The 20,138-nt window shown below is 39.5% G+C and overlaps 1 protein-coding gene across 2 annotated transcripts in view; it reads right to left on the bottom strand.

The window, feature by feature from the left end:
- Positions 1-3,188: 3,188 nt before the first annotated feature.
- STK32B (serine/threonine kinase 32B) overlaps positions 3,189-20,138 on the bottom strand; it is a gene marked incomplete at both ends in the record, with an annotated part of 177,057 nt that continues 160,107 nt past the window's right edge. For both annotated transcript variants that reach the window (XM_082315307.1, XM_082315308.1), the window contains one exon: positions 3,189-3,327. In XM_082315307.1, the coding sequence (XP_082171433.1) occupies positions 3,189-3,327 (139 nt within the window). The remainder of the gene's footprint in view (positions 3,328-20,138) is intronic.

Below are 20,138 nucleotides of genomic sequence, written 5' to 3'. Positions count from 1 at the left end.
TACATGTCCACATCTGAGCTGTGTACACTGCCGTTATACTCCATGGAGGCAGAGCTACAGGGAGAACCATCTGCTAAAAGAGACAATTAAGACAGAGCAAGTGCACCACATCCTAAAAGCACCTTTTTTTTCTTTCCTCCCTCTTTATTTTTGAGCCTAGCTCTGGATAACTCAGCTGTAGACGTGTACATTTTTCTTATGTCTAATGCTAGGGGAGACAAGTCCCAACCAAGCACTTCTCAGGCTTATTCCCAGACTGTGTGACTTCTCTTGTAGTACTTGTTCTGCCCTCACAAAGCACATACTATACAGAATGAGCTCTCTTCTTCTTCTTCTGCAACATTATCAAGGCCTCCCATGGGAGGGAATGAAATAATCATAAGATCAAACAAAGGAGCAGCTATGCTGGTCGAAAGGAAAGATGAACTAAGAGTGTATTGGGTCTCTGCAGCGAGGGTATTCTCTGACCTGTGTAATAAGTAGACAAAGATAATTATATGCAGCAAAAGGTTCAGCTTGCAGTCAGTGGAAATGCCATGGACTCTGGATAAAGCTGACTGGTGCCATGGTTTCTTTTTTTTGGAAGCAGGAAAGTTGTTTGAGAAACGACCGTGTGGCAACAAGCGTGAAATTAAAGTGTCCAAGTGAGCTTGCATTCATGCACAACACTCTGTGCAAACGTATTTAAGTAGATGCCATCAATCGAATAACCAGGCTTCTCTCAAAAACAGCTTATTAAAGCATTGGCAAAGACACACAGCACCCAGCCAGATCAGACTGCAAATGTTTGGTAGAATCTTGCTGCTAATTAAATTCTATCTGCAGGAAATTCCCCCAATTTTTAATAGAGTCATTGATGAAATTCTTATATCCTAAAGGCTGTAGATCAGGACTTTTCGTTCTGTAAGCCCAGGCTTCTTGATGGCTGTGTGTGCATTAGCAGGCAGTACAGCCGGAGAGGAGGGGCTCTGCAAAGCAGAGCGGTCAGCGATGCAGACCTGACATCCACATGAGGCACATTTCGGGAAGTTGGATTTTGTATTTGCTCTAATCTGTTCCTGTGGTCTACAGGCCCAAGACTGGGCAGATGGCATTAAGTGCTCTCTTAGAGCACATTTTCTGGTTTAGTATCCAAAAAGAGTCTGATTTGGGTGCTACAATATGAATCAAAATGCAGTAGGGCTGTAAGCTGGAGACATTAACTTCAAAAATGCCTTCCCAGCCTAAATTAAGGTGCTGGTATAGTTGCATCCAATGCGGTTGCTGTTGTACAAGATCACCCACAATAACTCTGCTTGCTCAAAAAAACTGTAATCATAGGAAAAAAGCAAATGCGCAATTGCCTTTTTTTCCCAAATGTTTTTAAATTGGAAAATTTTGCATGGATAATCTTAATATATTACTGATCCTGCTTCCAAAAAGTTCTTGGCTCTAGTCTATGTTACTTGCTACAGCATGAAACCTGAAAGCATTTACTTATGAGTAGTGTCATTAATTTCTGTAGGGTTATTCAAGTAAATAAAATCTTTCACTTCTTTCCAGGCTCAAGATCCAGATCAAGATCTAAGACCATGATGCATTTTGATTGGAATAGAACAAAAGTTGTTTCCAGAAATTATATGAAATGTTATCCACTTTGGTCCTTCCCAAGTGAAACCAATATTAAGTTAAAACAAAAAAAAAGGTTGTTATAAGAAGGGATAGGTATGAAACAATTTATTCTGGGCAATGAAATGTGTCCTCACAAGACCAGAGAAATTCTGCTCCTTTGTTTGATCTTATGATTATTTCAGTCTATGTCCAAATTAAGCAAGTAGCTCATGACACCATGCTCATGACAGATGTAAAATCTTTACCTTACTACATTTGTAAACTGCTCTGTTGTTAATAGGAACACCATATCATTTCATGGAGCGATAAAAATCTGTATTTTATGAAAAATTTGTAACAAAAATTACATATAATGTGAAACCAAATTTAAAAATAGATTCAATTACAAAGAACTTTGTTTTGTAAAAGAATGGAAACAATACAGTAAAAATAGATTATTACAAACAAAATGTTCTTCACTTTCAAAAGCCTAACTTATTTGTTTTAAAAATTGAAATGAAATTTGCTTACGGATGGTCACCCTTAAAAATAAAAGCACAATAGGACAGAACAAGCATGCATTTATTATCAAAATGTGGATGTACAAGTTGTAAAATACCATAAATGTCTGGAATTGTGGATGCTATTTACGAAAAAAAAAAGGCTTTCATGTCAGCAATACTTTAGATAAAGCATGTTTCTTTCTATTCAGGATGGTTCTCATCCAGAATAGATCCATGAAAACAGAGACACATGTAACTTCTTCACATTTTATAACACATAACTATGGATCTGAGCAAATTCCTAAAGTTTTTAGCTCTCCTTACTAAGCTGCTTTTCAACTCTGGCTCAGTCAGTCTATCGTTACAAATAAAAAGGTCTTTCTTTGTCACGATTATCATACACTCCTGATGTGTCTGATCCTGAGTCCACTAAAGTCACTACCAAAACTTCTGACTTGACCAGGGTCACATCTTTTACGACAAAGCAGAACGCATGAAGTTAAAGAACAATGTGAATAGATTCACGCTGCAACTTTTCCAATGGGCTTTAAGTGTTTAAATGAAATTATTTAGTGTTTGGCCTATTTGACACTACATTCACGTATTTACATCATATACATCTGTTATAAACTCAACAGCAGGTGCTCAGAAACAGCTGTGTCCAGCAGTTTCACAAAATTCCAAACTGGACCACTTTAATTAACAGAGACAGCGAGGGTAATGTAAAGCCTTCAAGGTAAAGCTGGCCCCAATATAACTGTGTCTCTTGCAAGTAGCCAGAAACGTGACAATCTTTGAGAGGCTGCCGAATGAATTGTTTCAAGTTTTCTTCCAGGATTTTGAAAAGGAAAGTCACACTTACTTATAAAACTGTATTTTGTTGCTGATGGTTATTTTTCCAGTGGCAGAGTCAAAAGAGCAGGGTCGTACGTGGGAAGTCTCAGCCAGTGTGCTCTGTGGGTTTGTCCTTGTCTGGGAAACCTGCTTTTAGAGGAGTCAGATGTTCCGGGATCCGAGGGACGAAGATGAAGGCATGCGCAGAGAGGAGCTTTCCTCGCCCTGTCAGGGTGGAAGCGTGTGCAGGGCCGTGGCTCACTAGCTGCTGCAGCCTCTTGTGCAGCCATGTCCCAGTAAATTGTTGTTACGTCCGTCTTGGAGTTTCTCATGGCTCTGAAGGGATGCTCTGCTGTCCATGCTGGAAGTCTGTCCACTTTGATCCTGCTGTCTTCTTAATCTGCCAAAGGTTAAAAACATTGATATAGCTATCATGTGCAGATAACTGTATCAGCATGACAGCCACTGCCTGTCCTGTGGATAACCACATACACCTGTGTATAAAACAGATTCCTGCACCGTTCGATCTCTGTTAACTCCTTGAGCTTTATAGCTGCCATTTCTTCTAAAGACTGATGATTGCTTCCTCCTAAATATGTGCAGTTAAGTCTTGGTCAAATACTGCTCCCATTAAACCCTATCGTAAATAGCCAGCAGAGGAGAGTGCTTTCTCTGGCTTTAGCACCTCTGCTCAGATGGTAACTTGACAAAACCTCCAGGTAGCTCGAGGTTGATGAGAGTTGTTGACTGGGCACACAACATCAGTAAGCAGTGGCTCCACTCTGCTGTCCTACAAAGTTATCAGTAATCTCCACCAGTAAAAGAGAAAAAAACATGAGATGAAAATATATTGAGTATTCTACCTGTTCTTACTTCATACGTTGTCAAAACCTGCTAGGTGGTTTCAAGGAACAACAACAAAATCCTACATTGTTTAAAGAGTGCAAAGTCATCTTCTTTTGACATCATTTTCTAGACAACAGCAACAGCCCTAGCAGCACTTGCAGTCCCCACAAATCATTTTATCATCAAGCTTCTCAGCATTTCTGTTCAACACTGGTATCAGCTTCTCTGATTTTACTGTGATTCATGTGATATTCAGTGTTTTCCTCCAAACACAGACACAATGTAAGTACTTTCAAGAAGGGTGTAGAGATTCATGGGGAAGCTATGAGGTAGAGACCAATTTTTTTTGAAAACATGAACGGCTGCTGTTTTGGAGAATTTTTTCTCTGACTGTTTGTTTTCTCAAAATGAGAAACAGCTGTTGATGTATTGCCGAAAAAGACACCAAGAGTTGGCATTGGGGACACTATGGAAGAAGCTCTTTGTTACAGTGATCATAAGTATGATATACTCCAAAAAAACTTTGCAAGTAACAAGTAAAAAATAGTCAATAATGGAAAAGCATGCAAAAACGAAATGCAAAGGGTCAGTTTCAGAGGGTAAAATACTTCCAGGTGGCATGAAGACCATAGAGATGCCATACTGAAGACTCAGAAGAGAATGTGAAAGGACATGAAATAGCTGTCATAGATAAGCAGAGGAATAAAGGAGGCTATTTAAAGTAAAAATAATGAAAACACTGTCCAAATAGGTTCAATTTAGAAGAGCACAAACACTGGCACATTAAATAAAAAACTTTAAGACAGACTGAAAAAAAACAGGTTAGAGGAACAAATTGCTGAAAACATTTACACTAATAGCAATTTTTTCAAGTGCAGCAGAAATAAGAAGGCTACCAGTGTGCCTACAGGCCAGTGGAGAACTGAGGTATTAGAGAAAAGCACAAGAAATACGAGTCCCTAGCTGAAAAGCTAATGAATTAATTTAACCAACATTCATGACAAACAAGCTTAGGGACATTCCTTTCTTTATGAGAAATTTGTCCATCATCTCTAGTTAAACCATCAGTCAAACAGCTTTAGAACCAATCATTCAAATAAATGTTGACAACTCATCAAGACAGTGACTTTTCACCCAAGGGCTCTAAGAAAATTAAAATATATAATTTCTGCACAGCTGAATGGAGTATGTAACTTACTGTTCAAACTGTCTTGGCACCAAGGAATGGAAGACAGCAAATGTGATGGCATTATTTTTTTCTTTTTAATAAGGGCTTCAAAAGAGATCCAGGGGACTACCACGAGAGTAATTGAATCAGACAAAGTCTTGAACCATCTTAGGGTCTGAGCTACTGGCCCTTACGAGACTAATGTATTTGTAAGCATCAACAGAAAAGGCTACAGTGCTTGGAAACTCATGTTGCAAATTGTGGGTTGCAAACCTGTGCAAACTGCTAAATGATGGAGTGAGACAAATTTTGGCTCTATGGAGATCTGAGGAATCATTGCGTTGGTCTAAGACACGCATATGGTTTCTCCCTGGATTTGTTTAATATTTACTTGGTTCATAAAATGCTGAAAAAGAAGGCATTTACTGTACTGCTAAAATTAATGGGGAAATATGAAGTCTCTCAATAACAGCATTAAGCAGGCAAACACCAATTATCTTTTTTCAAACCACTCAAACTTGCACAAACGTAGAATGTAAGGAGAACAGCGGGAAAGGAGAGGAATGAAGCCCATGCTGAGGTCAAAAGATACCACTGACCAGCCTCGAACTTCTCACTCTCTACAGAGGTGATTTTTATTGTTGATTTCCATTTGTTTTCTTTTATCCTGTTGCTGCTCCCCAGGTCTATTACTGAACCATAATTAGATTATTGGGGTTTGGAAGTGCTAAAGAAATACATTGTTTTAGCAGCGCTTCATTGTATTCCCTTTTCAGACATTTTCTGTTTCTGTATCTAGATTCACTACCCATATTTACAATCTATCAAAATAAACAATAGGTTATTAACCTGATGATGTAGTAAAAATTCAACTGTTATTTAAATGTTTAATAATTTATCAATCACTTTATTTAGTGATTAAAATTACGTTAAAGACTTCACTATAGGGCATAAAGACTTCATTATAATGGAAATGCTAACACCTACTTACCAGTGTGTTCTGGGGGCTGGGGAATTAGATAAAGAATCAGGAGATGCTGACCCTGTTTCTACCACTGTCACCCTTTGGGCAAATTACAGCCTTCTTCTGTGCCTCAGCTTCTCTCTTGACAAGTGGAGACAATGTAGGGGGGGTGAAGCTGAGGGGGGAATTATATTTGTCCAGAAATCTCACATGGTTTGGATCTAGTCATAAATCTGAGCTGGATAAGTTGTGGCTAAGAAACAGAAAGAACATTGAAGCCATGTCTGGACTGATGGAACTTTAGGTTCTTATCAAACCCATGCCCGCAGAAGATTTTTCTGTATAAACTGGGGACAGAGCATGTATAGGCTTGCACTTGCAGTTCTCGATTAGGCAAAGGATGCAATGAGCAGGAACGTGCCAGGCAACGTGGCACTTTGCTTGTAGTTGCACATCAGAGGTTGAGGCAGATGCTCAGCTCATCAGATGAGAACGATGGCAGCTGAGAGCTTTGTGCCTCTAAGTACTGCTCTGGGCCTCACAGGCCTGAATGAAACAGGAAATTAGAGTCTGGTGTCTGTGATGATTAAGAAAAGAAGGTGGCATATATAATCAAGCAAAATATAATTGTACTGCATATGTAATTATGCATACATACATTATTGAATATAGAAAAATACAAAAGTAAAGAGCAGACTGGCTAAAAGCTAGCATGGAAAATATAATACTGAAGCAAAAAAGACTGCTACAATTATGGCAGGCCAGAGTGAAAATCACAAACATCTAATGAAACCCAGTAGCAAACTTGGGGACCACCAGGGAAGAGCTTACAGCTCAGCTTTGTTCACTAGATGAAGAAAAATATTGAAAGTTTGTCTTTAGGCCGCTTAGTAGGATAAGTTCAATGAAAAAGGATGAAAAGTTGCAGCTTCAACATGACTGTCAAAATTTCAGATTTGCTAAGAGACTAAGGTCTCCTCCCAAACCACTGCAATTTCAGCAAAAATAAAATAAGTCAATTGGTGTGTATTTCAGTCTAGCTCCGAACTACACATAGGCTCAGGTCAAGACGTAAGCCTTGGTGTGAACAAGCAGTCTCTTCAGTTAAAATGATGAACAGTTGCAAAAGTGAAATTTATCTCTTGTTCATGCATTCTTGATTCCTTGTTGCCAGAGCGGGAGCACTTTTCCATCAGATGTTCTCCGCTTTTCAAAAACATGGGTACCTCAACATGGTTCCTGTAATCATGGCAAAATAAATGCAGTCTGGGCCATTCTGTTTAAAAATGGCACTAGTGTAATAAATCATTTGTAGGAAACTGCTTTCCAGTGAATGACTTATCTTGCCTTTAAGCTGATGCAGCTACAGGCTGTGATAACTTGATAAAGGCCCAGGGAGAATGAATGGCTTGATGGGTACTTAGTTGTGGATCTGAACTAGGTAGCTGTTCCTTTGATGAATGTTATTGACTAAGAATAAATGGTAGAATGGCCAGCTGCGGATGAAAAAAGTGAACAAGTGGTTCTAGTGGATAGTCATATGGAGAAAAAAAAAAAAAAAAACAACCCTGCAGGGAAAAGAGGATGAAAATGAGTTTGAATAGTGTCTATTACATTTATTCCATGACAATTCTGTACAAATAGATAAGTAGTCTCAGAGGCAGTTATGCTGGGAATTAAGAGTGGTTCTGCAGAACCAACAAAGGGGTAAGCTGAGTTTTCCTTCCCTTCACCATCGATCCATGCAATATTGATAATGTGTGACACTGAGCGTTGAACAACCTCCTCTCCAGCAGCGAGGAAGAAAGAGGCTGTACCAAGCACTACAGGAATGCATCAAGAAAAGTAACTGAGCCTTCAGTCAAGTCTTGGGCTTCACCAGTATTTCTGGTAAAGAGAAAGTGCCTGTGCAAGCTATGGAAAGGTTTTCAAGATTCTTTTTATCTTGATATTCAGATATTACAGTAGAGTTCCTGCAGTATTGATTTCCAATGCTGGATCTTGAATCAGATATTCGTCAGTGGAAGGGCATTCAAAGGACAGGGAAGAATTGTTGGTCCAAAACCACCTATAGCAATATAGACCAGTGGCATCAGGTTTACAAAATGCGGCTGCTCTGTTTGAGAGCTGTATGGAGGCTTTTACACTGCCTGTCACTCTTGTCTGTTTGTTCTGGCCAGACAATACCTCAGTGCACAAGAACACCTTTGTGCAGCTGAGGTACTCACCAAGGGGTCTTGCCGTGCTGTCAGTGTGAAACTGAAGCCTCAGAAATGCGAGATGTTTCAAGCAGTGGGCACAGACTCAGCAACTATCGAGGGCAGAATTTCCACTGGCCAAAAGAGAGTTCAAGCCAGGCAGAACTACCACTCTTCTGAGACTCCCACGCGTACCAGCTCCTGCAAGACACTCCCTTTATTACAGAAAATTTGCAAGCATGTTTGCCAGTGTTGTAAATCCAGAGTCCTGGGTGTGGAGGAAAGAAAATGGTCTGAGTGGGCAGCGGAATTTGCTTTCCCATTTCTAGATTTAGCATTTTACCTTGGCCTATTGATATTTCAAACGCTTTGCTGGAAAAAACAGATGCTTTTGCTTTCGGTTTAGGGAAAAGGTGGACATAATAAGACGAGCTTTAGAAACTGTAGTTTTATTGCAGGAAGAAAGTTCTATTATTAATGGAAACTTTTACATCCCTTGAAAGAAACCTTGAGGAGTCAATAAATCTGTGGAATATTTATGCCAGTTATTCTTCACAAGGAAGGCGCCTGAGGTCGGAACAGAACGGGCATGTCTATACTAGCTTTTCAAATTCATGAATCCTGGAGGACAGCTTGCTAAATAGTTAGAAACCCACCTCAGTTCTATGATTTAGCAGCTACACATAAGTAATGCTGATGTCTTGTCCAGATGGCCTTGCTAGCAGGTTAATTATGAACATGTCCGAATGAGGAGAAAAAAATAACTGATCTATTATGGGGAATGACTGCACTCAGAAAGGAACTATTTCAGCTACATGTCTCTGTGCATGTCACTGTGGTTTGTCTACTCAAGCACAGATACAAAAGTTACAAGGGGCATTTCAGAAAAACAATAAAGACCCTTATGTCCAAATACCATCTTTTTAGAATATCAGTTGATGAATATGGACTCTTTGAAAGATATTGTTCTCTCAAAATACTGAACTAAAAACTTTTCATTCTCCATAGAAAAGATCTAGCAATGAAATTTGGTAAAGGAGTTAGAAGAAATCAGAAAGTGACAGACATAAACATTGTTTTGTTGTATCCTGGTCATAGAAAATAGAAATGTGGAAGTTGTAGCATATAACTAAAATTGCTGGATATGCTGAAGTAGTAAAAATTCCAGCCAAACCGAAAATAATTTTTACAGAGTGTTATAATGCCGTGAAGGTGGACTCTGTACAGCATGAGGAGCCCTACTGTAGCAATATCTCAGAGGGATACTTGCAGAGCTGGGAATACCCAGCATGCCTAGCCAAGACAGTGGCTAGTTGTAGACAGCCAAGACTGGAGTGAGACATCTTGGCACTGAGGGCAGGCAAGGTGTCAGTTTGGTGTCCACTGCTGTTGCCCCATATTTGTTTTTAATTTTAGTTTTTATTCAGTGTGGTAATGATGCATCAAAACTTGTATACAGACACAAGCAAAAAATGCCTGGGTGAATGAATCAGATGTGGTCAACACAACTGCTTCCTCAAGGTGGTGGTGGTGCTTTAACTCTCCCCAACCCACCACTGCCTGTCCCTGATAACAACTAATCTGTCTTGATGATAACTAAGCACTATTTTACCAAATGGTCCAGAATTTGTTTTCTAAGGCGATGGAGATGTTTAGTGGCTGGTTCTATCCCTCATCAGAACTGGATTCCCTGCTCAGTTATACACAAAAGAAAGATGAAACTTTCAACTCAAACGTTTTGGTAAATTTGTGGCACTCTATAGCCTTTATTTCCAGTCCAAAGGTGTAAAAGAAAGACTTAATGGGACTTTGGAGTCTAACTGTGTCAATAAGACTTGCTTATTTCCTCCTTGTGGAACAAGTATGGAGCATATCCCTGTGTTCCTCACATTTTGGAGTGGTTTATGCAGAGAAACTTGTTCTGAGAAGGAACAGAAGGATTTGGACTGTGAAGACTCAAAAGGACTCACACTGTCACCTCAAAGTCCATCATCACCCTTAGTGTTGGTAACCTGGAGTGTGATAGAAAGTATAAACAGAAAGCTGCTGAGTAGCTTGAACTTCATATATCTGCATAACCAACAGGAGAAGGCATATGTTTTGATTTACCTCTCCAACCTGAATAATGAGTGTTCAGTGGTAAGTAGGTGGTAGACAGGTGAAAGCTAACAATGTTGGTCATACCAGCTCATTTTTGGATCAGCTCACCCAGCAGCCCCAAAAAGACTCTGCTCCTTTGGTTTGACACTGAGTAAAAATGTTCATGGAACCCACAATCTTTCATGCTTTAGCCAGAAAAAGACCCACTTCCCCAAGCTCATACAAAACCTTAGCTTTTGTAAAATCCCTTATTTAAGCTTTCTAGGAGCTCATGCACATCAGTGAAAGTACATATACTACAAAATCAGGGCAATTTTTTGGCAGTAATATGTAGGTCCTGCAGTGTGCACATGTCTTTTCAAAAATAATGGGTTATATGCATGTGCATCTTATGCTCCACTTTGAAAACTTCCCCCATTATTTTCCTGCCATCATTTTAACATCAATTGCAGGCAATGATTGTAGAAATATTGATAACTGAACATGATTTCTGGGACAATAAGCACCTTGGCTTGTCATCTGGCTGCCGCTGTGGGGAATAAGAATTGAATTTGATACATGGACACTTAATAATTTTCTGCCTGCATTTTTAAAGGTTTCTTTTATAAATTGGTTCCTGCTGTGTTCTATTTTTGTAAAAATTGAAGAAGCTGGCAGTATTTTACAGCTGTAAATGAGTGTTACTCTTTCTCTTGTATCTCCATTATTCTGCTTACTAGTTCTTATCTGCCAGGTTTTCATTCAACTACATTTTTTACTGAAAAGGTAAAATAAAGGAGAAGAAAGAAGTGAGCAAAGCATCCTGATCAGGTTATTTTTAACTGAATAAGTGTATTTGGGGAGAGTATTTTTACTTTTCAAAACAAAATAGCCACCAAATATATCAGAAAGGAGTGAAAATTCCTGTATTTCTTTTTTAAAAAGTTAACAAAAATAAGCTGATGAGTTGATCAGAACTTCAGGAAATTTGGTTATTTTACACTCCATCCATAAAGAACAAAACACTAACCTTTGCTCAGTGTAAATATTAAGGAAATGTGCTAGCAAAAAAGAACAAATATGATACTCCTGGATTATCCACATCCTTTTGGTGTGAGCTGCAGATCCCATCTTGCCCTTTCATGATCAGGTTTGCTTCCCAAGGAAAGCAGGGTGCAGGGTGAGGAGCTGGCATATGACTAGGACATGAGAATAGAGATAAGTCTCTGGCCACATTCTGTGAAATTCCCCAATCTGAAAAGTGCTGTGATCTCATAGCAACATATGTCAGAACTAATTGATATAATAATCCTGCATAAGATTAAGTTACCTGATAACCTGAACACCTGCCAAACTATTCATCCACTTCCCATTCCCCAGCAGTACCCAGGAGGGCTCTCATGACAGGCACCAAATAGAGTTCTGCATAGGAATGTCATTTCTGCATTTTAGGCATCGGTTACATTCACACCAGAAGGTAAAATGGTGCAGGGATTGATGCCTGGAAGCGAAGTGGCACAGGCTGGCTTGCATCCTTACAGCTAAGCTCTCTAATCTTCAAACCAGAGTTGTTGTATTCCAGCTGCCTGTTAGGCAGCCTTAGCTGCCTAATAGATAGCATAGGTCTATGCTAACCTCTGAAACATGAAGGGAATTGCTTCGGAGAGTGATTTTGGCCTGGGAAAAATTATGCCAGGGATCATGCTAACAACTGAGCAGTATGGAAGGTTGCCTATATTCTACATTTAAAAAGTAGGCAGAAAACAACAATGAAAGTGAAAAAGGCAGAATAAGAAAAAAAAAAAAAAGAGTAGAAATCGAAGGAGAGTTAAAATCCTGAAAAATGAGGAAGAATTCAAAGGAATCCCAACTGTGGAGATCTAATTAATTGAACTAACTAGTTACTTAGCTAATTAAAACTATCTCCAAAGACAGTTGTATATAGCTAGTGGGTTTTTTTTATTAAAAAACCCTCTTTACACCTAACAGAGGAGCAGTAACCATAGCAGAGTTAACAGTGGGCTTGTCTTTTCTTTAGCTTGTGCTCAGAGTGATCTCAGTAGTGCTTTCAGGAAAACAGAAATCACTGAGAAGTGTATGAATTTGCTAAGCATTTTCAAGTAAAAAAGGAAGGCACAATCTTGTTCTGTGCCAGAGGAGGCTTGGGGCAGACCAGGGCAGACTTTAAGACCAACTGGAGCAGACTCAACACTCATCGCTGAGCAATGTCAGCGCTCAGTCACACAACTTCAAACTGAAAATTAGAGCCTGTAATCTCAGATCCCTCAACAGCCCACACCTCAGTGTGATTTTCTGCCTGATTTTACCAGCCTTGTAGCAAGACCTGGTACCCTTTGCAGAGCTGTCATCTCCTAAAACCAAAGCCAGCCCAACTACAGGGGCTGCTCCCGAATTCTCCCAGCTGCACTGCTCACAGCGCTGCTCTAGAGGGCAACAGGTACAGAGCAGCTTTAAATGAAACATAATGCTATTGTGTGTTTGTGTGGTAGCAGGTATACATTTTGGGAGACCTGGTCCAAGTAGTAACCTCATCAAATCACTAGCAAGAGTGGATCTCATGAGTCTTTAGCTCTTCCTTGATAATGTTCATACTTATAACTTGCTTGTTCTTGGCCTCCTCCCCCTATGGTTAGGTACATATGACTCAAACACAGTTGCCCCACAAGTCGTGTTTGGTGCCGTATGAGATGCCCTTGATTACCTGACACTCAGAGAGAGCAGGCAGACACAACAGCAGACCACAGATGACCTGTGCCTGTTGGACTGTCAGGCAGGCATTTAGTTTTGCAGAAATGAACGGAGATGACAACTGTGGGATGGATTTTATGCCAGCTAACTAGAGACAATCGAAAGATTAGGTCACGCTCTCTCTGCAGGATAGATAGAGGCACTAACATAGAGTAATTAGTTCCAGTCTAAGTTATCTAATATATGTGTCACAGATCAACCTTGGGAGATACAAGTCTCTCCTCACTGACTACTAAAGGAGCTTAAACTAAATATATTATTTTAAAATTGATTAGTTTAAAGGAGTACAGTCTTGTTACATCTCTAGAAAGATAAAGATACCTTTCCTCTCTGAACCACAGATTCAAGTCCCTTGCTCTCTAGCAACTGTATAAGCTCACTGCATACCGCACTACTTTTAGCAGAGTCAATTTGCTTCTGGATTAGAGCTAATTTACACCCACACTGTTCAGGTGTGCAGAAATTGAATAGTCCCATCAGCCTGGTCCATAGCACACGCCAATACACACTGCCAAGAGCTGGGTAATGAAGTCACCGAGGAACACAGGGGTGCAATTGCCTGTTCATCCATGCAGACGTGCCTATAGCACATTCAGGCTCTGAGTCTGCCAGCAGTGGCTTTTCTGCATGATTTGGGCTATATCTTGAAAAATACTTTGTCATCTAATTCCCATTTATTTCAGATACCTTTGAAAATCTTGTGTACACCCTTTGGGGTAGGAGTTGTTCTGCGTCTAACCAATCTTTAACTCTGTCTATCTTTGACCCCAAACATGTACTCTTGGTACTGACTGCTTCAATAGAAACAGTCATAATCTCTGGTCTGTTCTCCTAATACACTGTGACGTACGTGTTTTGATAGCTCAGTAGATTACCATGTAATCATTTGAATAACTCTGTTTTAACTCCATTTAAATTTAAATGACTGAGGTACAGACTAAAAGTTATGCTTTATTACAGCTGAATGTGAAAAGTAAAATTTTGGAGGAAGTATCCCCGTGTAGCACAGATGTCTTCTTGTACCATTGACACTCATAACATTTACTCCCACCCTTTCCAAAAATCCTGGGGGAAACATGCTTACACCATGGGTAATTGATTCAGGTTGATAGATCCTGGTGAGTAATTGCGCTCAGTAAATGCCTGTGAATATAATTTTCTATCAACCAGCAATTTATAATCAAGCATAACGGGTTCAGGTGCACATACGGTGTGAGTGACATGCGAAATACTAGTATGTGGAAGTCAAGTGGCAAATTATACTGGATGCTGTAGCACGTTGACCTGCAATGTCTTGAGATCTCAGGTTTACCCTGGGAATTGATAAAGCAAAATAAGAGTGAAGAGATGGAGTAAATAAATGAAAACAGTGAACGATGTGCAGCCGTTTAAGAAAATGAAACTAAACCAACCAATTAACACTAACATTAAAGCTGTGTTCAGACTATTAAAATAGGTGTCTCTCAGAAGTGGGTTATTGTCTGTCCAAGACCAGGTGCATCCTAAACAATTTCTGTCTTGTTCAGCTGCATTTTAAAATGTGAAATAGTTTTTCTAGTTTAGACACATCTGTAGATCCATGTGTACAAGAAAAGAGGAAAGCAGCTGTGAAATTTTGCAGTAATATATTGGCTATTAGACTTTGTGGGACCACAGGAAGAAAATTTTCTTTCCAGTTAGCCAGAATCCAGTTTATAAACTACAGACACTTGCCCATGAATAAGGATATTTCTCAGCAGTGTGGGCCAAAACTCATTCTCAAGACAGACACTTGTTTCCTAGCCTGCCATTGGTGTGTATCCTGAAGGATGCAGGCTCACCCTTTTGTAAAACGGTCAGCAGATAGATAGACCGCAGGAGTTGCGTTGACATATTCTCTTCCTTTATTCTCCTGGTGAAAGTTTCAAGGTAAAGTGATCCTTTGGGTCACGCCCAAATGAAATATATGGTGAGGACAATTCTTCATCTGCATCTAGAGTTAGATCTACATTACTGGAAACATATTCTTTGCCACTGCCATCGCCACCGAGACCCTGGACCTCAGAGCAGGAAGATTTTACAGAGGAGCTGGAATGAAGAGGCCTGTCAACAGACAGCAGGTCACAGCAACAAGCATAGTTTTGCTAACAGACTGAGAATTTAAAGACAAATAACAATGTGATGCCTGTGAAATGCCTGCTGCCTTTGCAGTGATGGTGATGCACGGGTCTGCAGCTCTGTGGCAGTGAACTGGTGTGCCAGATGGCCACAGCACAGCAGGACTGAACAAAAGGGCAGCCAGCCATCACTGAAACGTGGCCATTCAATCCCATCTAATTTCTTCTCTTTCCTTTTCATGCCTCTCCCCTGGTGCTGAGAAGAGGATCCTGGATCAGAGGTGAGTGAGGAAAATGTCAGCTGTGACAATCTATTTACGTAGCAGCACTGATTTCCTTAATGTTGCATCTCTAGTTGAAACCGCAGCTCCATGGGAGCTGTACAGCCAATAATTTAAGAGTTAAGGTACGTGGAAAGCCAGTCTGGCTCTGCCTGAGTATTGGGACCTGACAATAAACATTCTCAGACTGGAATAAGCATTTGGGAGGAGGCTGGGTCAGCCCTACCCTTCTGCTCACAGCAGCAGCCTTCCAGGAATCAGAGGAACCGCAGCCTGCACTGACCTCTCTGCTGGCTCATCTCTCTCCACCTATTCCTCATGGAAGAGTTCTCTGCCAAAGTCCAAAACTTCGATTCAGAAAAAGCCTATTTAAACATGCATCTCTTTCATTCCCTGAAGGAGGGACCCCCCCAAAGGAGACTTATCTGGTAGTTCACTTGTGATCGCACAGTGTAATTTGCAGCCTTTAGCTGATCACCAAACTTCCCTAGACAATGCATGGGGAAGGTGGGTGCCTAACACAGGGATTCACAGAAACCGCTGCATTGAACATCAAGCCATCTAGGCTAGTCACTAAAGTGCATCTACAACAGAAGTATGTGTTATGCCCCAGGAGGGACACAGGAAAATTGTCTCCAGATGGGTTTCATAACGCTGAGGTCTTCCTTGGGGATGGGTGCCTGACATCCTCTGTAACACAGCAAGGGACAATCTGAATCTTACCTAAATCTCTTACTGCCCTAAGTCCGCTTTACTTCCCCTAGTTCCAAAAAGGATATATGTGTATATGTACTTGCATATATGCATACATATGCACATATATGTGTACATTTTACTGTGCAACCCTTGTGAGATTATGAAGACTCTGTACAAAGATGGAGACCTTGTAAACAGTGAGAAAGCATAAAAGCATATACCCAGCCATTCCATCTAGCACAGATTCCCACCCACATAGTGGCCCATTTCAGACACTAGTGGACACTGTCGGAGAACAAGCCAAAGCGAGACAAATGTTTGCCGTGGCATATTTTCCTCTCTTCTGACATTTCCAGACTTCCCAAACTAATGAGTGCATCAGGGGTCTCATGCCTGAAGGACCTTGATGGCTCTTTCTCCATGAATTTCTCTAATCCTGTTCTGAATCTTTTCATAAGTTTAGCATCCAGAACACCACTCGGCAATGTGCTGCATTGCACAGAAAGGCATGGTTTGCTTTCTTTTAAACCTGCAGCCTGCTAACTTTGTGACCCTGAGTTACCAGAAAGAGTGAATAATCATTGCTTAGTCATCTCAATAAGTTTCATAACATATTATTATTTAGCCCATTTCTGTCTTTTCAGTTGCCTCTTCTCTTTTAGTTTAAACTAGTTCAAGTCTATGAAATCCTTCAATGTGAGCCATGCCACGCCTCTGGTCAATCCTGTTTTTCTTTTTTTGTAACCATTCCAAGTCCTATGTATCTTTTTTGAGATAAGGAAGCAGAACTGTACACAGAATGGAAGATGAGGGTGTATATATATATACATATTTATGTATACACACAATGACAAACTGATGTTCATTTCTCTAGAGCTTTCTTTGCAATTTTGAGCATATTAACACCTTTTAGTTGTCCACTAAGCATTGTGCTATCCACAAAATCTCAAAATCTCTCTTCTTCATAACTGAAGCTAATTTAGAGTCCATTGTCCTAAAGGTAAAGTTTAGATTATTTTCTTCCTAACGTATTTGCATTTTTCAGTACTGAATTTCAGGTGCCATTTTTTATTACCCTGCAACTCAGAATCATGACTATCATTATCTTCTGCAGCTCTTTGCAGTCAGATTTAGTTTTGACTGCTCTGGTATCATAAGTGGACTTTTTCACCTCACCATTCATCTCCCTTTCCAACTCATTTATGAATATATTCAACAGATACACAAAGTATCAGAATGACTGGCAATAATCATGTTATATCATTACTGGCGTGTTTCTGCATTGCTTCAGCAACTGGCCCCAAAATGCTTTCCTAAAACAAAATAAAGAAAGAGTTCAGTCTTCAAGACTCATCCTTAATTCATGGAGACTCCTAACAAGTGAGAACTTATGCTAGTTTAGGACATGGATAGAGATATGAAAAGAGATCATGAAGGTAATCCTGTATGGTCACTGAACAGACATGACCTATTATGCAGCCTTCATTTATCGTAGATATGATTTTTCCCACACAACCTGTTAAAAAAATAATCTTATATAGTGCTCAGGATCATACATTTTTGGTTCCTCTCTAAATTCTGAGAGGCATAAATTAAGATGTATTTTTCTTTACTTTGCCTATCAATTGATTTTTGATTAGTTTTCATGAGGTGTATTTATGTTCAGCTTTCTGTAAATGGAAAAGAATTGCTGGCCTGCAGTGCTGAGGCTCTGCATCTGTTAATCCTGATACCTCCAGGTCCTTCCAGGACCACGTTTCGGCACAGAGAATGCTCTGATATATGCACCCACACACAAACTTTCATTCCTGAAGTTGGATGTTCATTTGATGAGGTGTAGCTACTACAATGATACAGTTACTTGCTTGGGAAAACTTTGGCCATTTTTACTAGAAGGTTAGAAAATGAGGTTCCAGCTACTCACTTTTTTTTTCTCTATGAAACTGTAGAAGGGAACACATTATTGAAACGATGGCTTTTGTATGACCACTCTTTTCTTGAAAAAAGTGAATTTGAACGTATGCCTACAGAAAAATAACCAGCTTGAGCCTGCTATGCTCAAATCTTTAGGCAGCTTGGCTCACTAAGAAGAGAGTCACATTCGGACTGATAATTCTAAGCCAGTAATAATGAGCAGGAATCAAAGGCAAAAGTGAAAGGGCTTGTGTGACCAAGCAGCAGTTACTAGTGCCCCAAAACAAGCTAGGTTTAATCATGTTCAGGAAGGCATCTTTCTAATTAGGTGAGATTGCAGGAGCAATCTCCAAAAGAAGATATATCCATTACAAAAGGGACAAGAAAGAGATCAGTGAAGAGCAGTGCAACTACTTGAAATGCTCAGAAAGAGATGGATTTAAACTGAATTAAGGTCAGCAGAAGTGGCAAGAAAAGAAAAGTTGTGCTGTAGCCTCATCCAAAAAGCATTCAGATGTTATGGAGATTATGATAATATAAATATCTCCAGAGATATTAAATGACATAAAATACCTATTAAGAAAAGTACATTCAATGAGGTATACTGCACATCATTATGAATATTCAATTCCAATCAAACTGAAATGAAAGAGAGCACTCAGGGACTCTGGATTTTAATCTGAAAAGACAATTGAAAGGAAAGAAAAGCAACTACAAAGAAAGAGATAATAAATTTGATCTTATAAAAAATGCAGAGAATATTAAGTAAGCTTTTCACCTATGATATGGACAAAATCAGACAACATGATTTTAAGCATCTTAATGTGCTTAAAATATGCTCCCTCTACTTTTGCTGTTTATTCTGGGAAGAGCGAGCTGTCTGCTCACCCAGTGCTGTTCCCTACCTTTTAGGAAAGAACTAGATATGGCCAAATAGTAGGAATTATAGTAGGAAAAAAGAGGGAAATGTGCAGCATCCATCTGACTGCTTCAATTTGTGGCAGATTTTTTTAGTGCGGTTGTATTGAACAAATACTGAGAAGAGAAATAAGGGTTACCAGTAGCTTAGGAAAGGGGCCAGCCTGTTCAGATCAGTGGGGACTAGACAGCTGAATATCATAGCAATATTATTGCAGGATATTAGTATTAAGTAAAAAACCCTCCAACTTCAAAATCATTAGTAAGTTTTTTAAAATTTCCACTAGAATTTTTAAAAATACGGATATTTCGTTTATCCCTCCGTCCCATTTATTAAACTAGCTCTGCAGAATTCTAACCCATTTTCATATACATTGTACATATGAAATACATATTCTACTCAGTAAAATGTGGCTATATGATTTTACTTTCATTAGCAGGCCGGTAATTTTGATGACAAGTTTGTGAAGTGTCTAACTGAAGGATTATTCTGCCTGAGGAGCAGATATTTCCTGTGTTTTCTCTTCTGTTCTTTGTTTGCTCACATCTTTAATCTTAAAGACATCTTTCAGGGAGAGGAAGAGCCTCAGGAACCATAAAGGGTGAGAAATGTGATTCCACTACAAGCAAATATTGAATCTTATTTCTTCATTTTTGGCTCTTTCGGGTTTTGGACATTCGCAAACAGATGTAGATGTACGTGAAGATTCGTTTAGTGATAACGGCACAAAAAATAGCAAAATAAATAATCTGTGCTCAGCTTTTTAATAAAGCCACGAACAAACAGTGTGGCTTTATCTATACAATCTTTCTTTCACCATCAAAGAAATTGAAAATATAGCCTACAGCTTCTAAATAAGATCAACTTCTCAAAAAATTGCTGGCAAGTCTATAGAAATACACATTCAGATACTGCAGGACATTTGGTGCTGCATTTCTAGATATAATAAACCATCTATCCATAGAAATAGATTTAAAAACAGAAAAAAAATCATCTGTCAGCAAAAGGAGCCAAACAAGTCCCTGAAATCAATTTCAGATCATGTTCTGCAACTAAGACCTGCTGCATGGACCATTTTTAGATCACAGTTTATTTAGTTTATGTGTTCAAAACTAAGTAAGAGATTTTACTGACCCTCTTAAGAAGAAAAGAAAACATTTCCTGCACCACATTCAAACTGGGGTTGTAAAAGGATTTTCCTATTTTATTTTACTTTGGATCAGGACAGTGTGTACTCCTCTCTTAAAGGTACTGCAAGATAATGTCAATGTGGACAGCTGA

This window comes from Platalea leucorodia, assembly GCF_965183815.1.
Source record: "Platalea leucorodia genome assembly, chromosome: 6".
Classification (NCBI taxonomy): domain Eukaryota; kingdom Metazoa; phylum Chordata; class Aves; order Pelecaniformes; family Threskiornithidae; genus Platalea; species Platalea leucorodia.
This window is presented reverse-complemented; position numbering and strand designations above follow the sequence as displayed.